This window comes from Montipora capricornis, chromosome 1, assembly GCF_036669925.1.
Source record: "Montipora capricornis isolate CH-2021 chromosome 1, ASM3666992v2, whole genome shotgun sequence".
Lineage (NCBI taxonomy): Eukaryota > Metazoa > Cnidaria > Anthozoa > Scleractinia > Acroporidae > Montipora > Montipora capricornis.
In genome coordinates, this window is record NC_090883.1 from 28182171 (window position 1) to 28185763 (window position 3593).

At 38.4% G+C, this 3593-nt stretch overlaps 1 protein-coding gene across 1 annotated transcript in view; it reads right to left on the reverse strand.

Annotated features, from left to right (window-relative positions):
- Positions 1 to 2522, reverse strand: part of LOC138037657 (uncharacterized) — a 43853-nt gene extending 41331 nt beyond the window's left edge. Inside the window, exons 1-3 of the mRNA XM_068883561.1 lie at positions 2332 to 2522; positions 2067 to 2256; positions 733 to 1939 (exon numbers count right to left, since the gene is read on the reverse strand). Of these exons, the coding sequence (XP_068739662.1) occupies positions 733 to 1939; positions 2067 to 2256; positions 2332 to 2400 (1466 nt within the window). The 5' untranslated portion in view covers positions 2401 to 2522. The remainder of the gene's footprint in view (positions 1 to 732; positions 1940 to 2066; positions 2257 to 2331) is intronic.
- Positions 2523 to 3593: the final 1071 nt, after the last annotated feature.

Consider the following 3593-nt stretch of genomic DNA (forward strand, 5'->3'; position numbering starts at 1 on the left):
CAAGTTCAACGCTATCCACTGTTTTAGTATATACTAATTTTGGTTATTATACATGAATATCAGCTGACTTATTACACAAAAGTAAATAATGAAAATTATTAAAGAACATTAATGGGTTAAGCATGTTCGTTGTTGTGGTGTATTGGTGAAGGTGCAGGACCACAGATCTGGAGGATCCGAATTCGAGTACCGGTGAATGCACAATACAGTTCTTTGATCTCTTACTATGTTGTAATGTCGATAACTGCATAATGAATACAGAAACTGATAAGATAAATTAAATCATTCAGATGATGTGTCGAGATTGGTAAGACAGTGCTTGAGGGAAGGTGGAGGTGTTTTCAGTCCTTTTTGGAGGATTGATAGCTGCTTTAATATTCAACCTAGGTAAAATGAGGATCACCAATTACGGATGCAACCTGAAAAAGGATTTGACCGACAACATATACATGTAATGTTTTGAGAAATATAGTCATATTGTTTACATTTTGGCGCTTAAAGAACCCCGCATGGTAAACGGAAACTAGAACATGGTAGAGTTAAATTTGTGACCTCTGAAGACAAATTCAGCTAGTGGTCAGAGTAGGACTTAAATGCAGTGCAACTGTGAGAACTGCACCACACCATGTGGTTTCCACTAAAGTTACAAATATTGGAAGATGTAGCTCAAGTTTAAAGGGATTTTCTTTGTGCATTTTGCAAGTTCCAAAATACATGTAGCTCACAACTGACCTTGCGTCACTGTTACAATCATTTTGTGTCAGCTTATCAGATTTCAACTGATCTTGAAATGAAGAAATAATGAAGCTCAGGACCCCCACTTGTCTGTCTGTTATCTTATGAATCTGCTGCCTTAACTGTGTACATGAATCACTGTTGATCTTACGGATATCATGTTTCAATCGTTCACATTGTAAGGACAAAACAGTGACATATGACTGCAGCAACTGTGTTGTCTCCCAAAATGTTTTCCACAAAAGAATGGGAACATTGTTCTGATTAACACCGGTTCCTTTGTTGTATGCACTTTGCAAACTTATTCTGAAATACTCCAAAGCATCGGAAAGGAGTTTCAGTGTTGGCAAGGATGACATTTTGCATTTTAACACCTGAGAAAGAAGTCTGTTGCATTCAACCAGCAACTGCTCATTGTAATTTTTACTTTGAGATTTCGAATTTGTACAGTTTAATGAAATGGTAGCCTTGCAAATGAAACACACACAACAACAAACTTGCGAAGGTAAGTGCGTTTTAGTATGCCCATTTATACCATGACCTGTGCTTTCACAAATTTCTAGCATTTTATCAAACACAGTCAAAGCTTGTGTTGCCATTCCAGCTTTGCTACAAATCCTGCCATAGTGAAATCCAAGTTCAGCCAATAATAACAAGGAATCCTTCCCACCACTGATCACTTTCTCTGTTTTGGACAAGACCACATTAAAAAGAGACTCAAAGAAGCTTGCCAGACATTTAAAATTAACATTATTTTGTCCACAATCCAACTGATATTTCGTTCCACACTTCAGAGTTCTATCAACCAAGGATTTCAGGGATGCATGCATGATTGCTTCTGCTTGGAATTGTAAAGATAGTTTCCTCCATTCCAAAACAACGCAAAGGTGTGATGGTCGCTGTGCAGCCGTTACTTTTACCTCTTCAAGTTTTCCTGCTCCTTGTAGTAAAGTATCAGAAGCACGTAGCGCCAGTGATGTCAGTTCTTTAACTGTTTTCTCACTGTCGTGGCTCTTGCAAGAATTCACATGTTGTATAAATTTGAGCAGGTCACTTGCATGTCCCAGTGCACTGACATACTGTGACTTGCCTATTAGCTGGACAATGATAAGGTAGATTGTTTTGGCAAGTTGGTCCAAAGAAGATATAAACCTGAAATAATACCCATCCTGCACAGCTAATGTGTTGTTTAGCAAGGATCCCACTAAAACAAGAAGGTAGGAAAAAATTAATAGTCTTTTTAAGACTGTCAAGATGGAAATTTTGAAATGTCAAAACTGGCTTTAATGCAATTTTCTTCCCTTATCTCAAAAGGTTCCTGTCCAACGCACCTAGTTTCAACGAGGCAGTGATTTCATACAGATTACCAGCCTTTGCCTTCACTTTTTTCAAGGTCTCGACAGCACATCGTAAAAATTTGGTACAAAATAAAGTGTATTTGGGGATAGTTTCCTCTGAAGTTTTGTTTCCCTTCACTCCATTTTTGTTTTTCACGGGAAACTGTAGTGGCGCTAGATAATTCTACGGGCAGAAAAAGAGCAGGATAAAATTAGACTTTTTGATACACGAGCAAAAAAATTAATGCTAATCTTATACCTTAGTGTCTTCATAAAGACCATCTATTTCTCCGTTCAGAAGTGACTTGAGGATTCTCTTCCCTTCCATGTTTCCCAAAAGGCCCTTTCCATCACTATCTTACATGCAGCATTTTGTTTACAGTGAGGATTTGAAATTTTTTTATGGAAATTGACTTTGACCGAGTCAAAAAATGGCGCCTTCTTCAAATTACAATGTTCGACCCAGGGAAGCGCGTAAAAATAATGCCATTCAACCATGTGAGCTAGTTACAAGGTCCCCAGCTCCTCCATGGGCAACTTACTTAGGTCTTCTCCAGATTAACGATTATCATTAATTCCTAATTTGCCAAGCTTTGAATTTACTATTCTCGTTAATTTAGGACTTGTGGTAGCAGAGAAAATAAGGAAAATAAAAATCACATCCGTGGATTGGATTTGAACCTGGAAGTTTCAACTCTATACACTCTATACACTGTAAGAACCGCTTCTTTTCACCTCACCACTGAAGATAAGACACCGCACATTCAAAAAACATTTTATTTAAGTCTCGCATAGAATATCATCGCTGAAGAGTAATTAGGCCTAAGCTAAATTAATTAGGCATAAGCTTTGATTTTAAAATGTTTAGCTTTGTCATGAAGTTTGGTAATATAGCCTACCTTTTGTAGTGTTTAGTATTGTTGCCGAGTGATAATTAACAATTGAACCCGTAGTCCGCAAGGGCTACGGGTCAAAATAGCCCATGAGGCGAGGCCAAATGGACTGTTGACCCGTGGCCCTTGAGGGCAATAATAAAGTTAGCAAATGCAAGTTGAAGGAATATTTATTTGGGAATAAAACAAAAGAAAGCGTCACGCCTTTCACGCCAATTAAAATGTAGGATTTGCATTAGTCCAATAGTTGGGTGATACTAATTCAGCATTATCAAATAGTGTCTAAGATATTGTCCCTGAGCAGCTTTCGGTGTGGTAGTCAAGTGGTTAGGTGACAGGTCAATCATTATTCCCAGGTTCGAGTTCTAAGTCCATGCACGCGTTTCTGGGTATGCCAATGAAAACTCAGTGTTTCCACTCCTACAAATACCTCGCCCGGTTTATATAGCATTTACAGCATTCTGGTTTATCCACTTGTCATCAGCGTTCCCAAGAGAAGATCCCTAGGCGAATGTGGAGGATACGGGAAATTCATGGCAGAGGGTGTAAATTGCAAGTTAGGGTTGCAGGTCATCACTGAAACAACCCAAACCTTCACAAAAATGCTAACCTTAGGCTTAAAAAATTA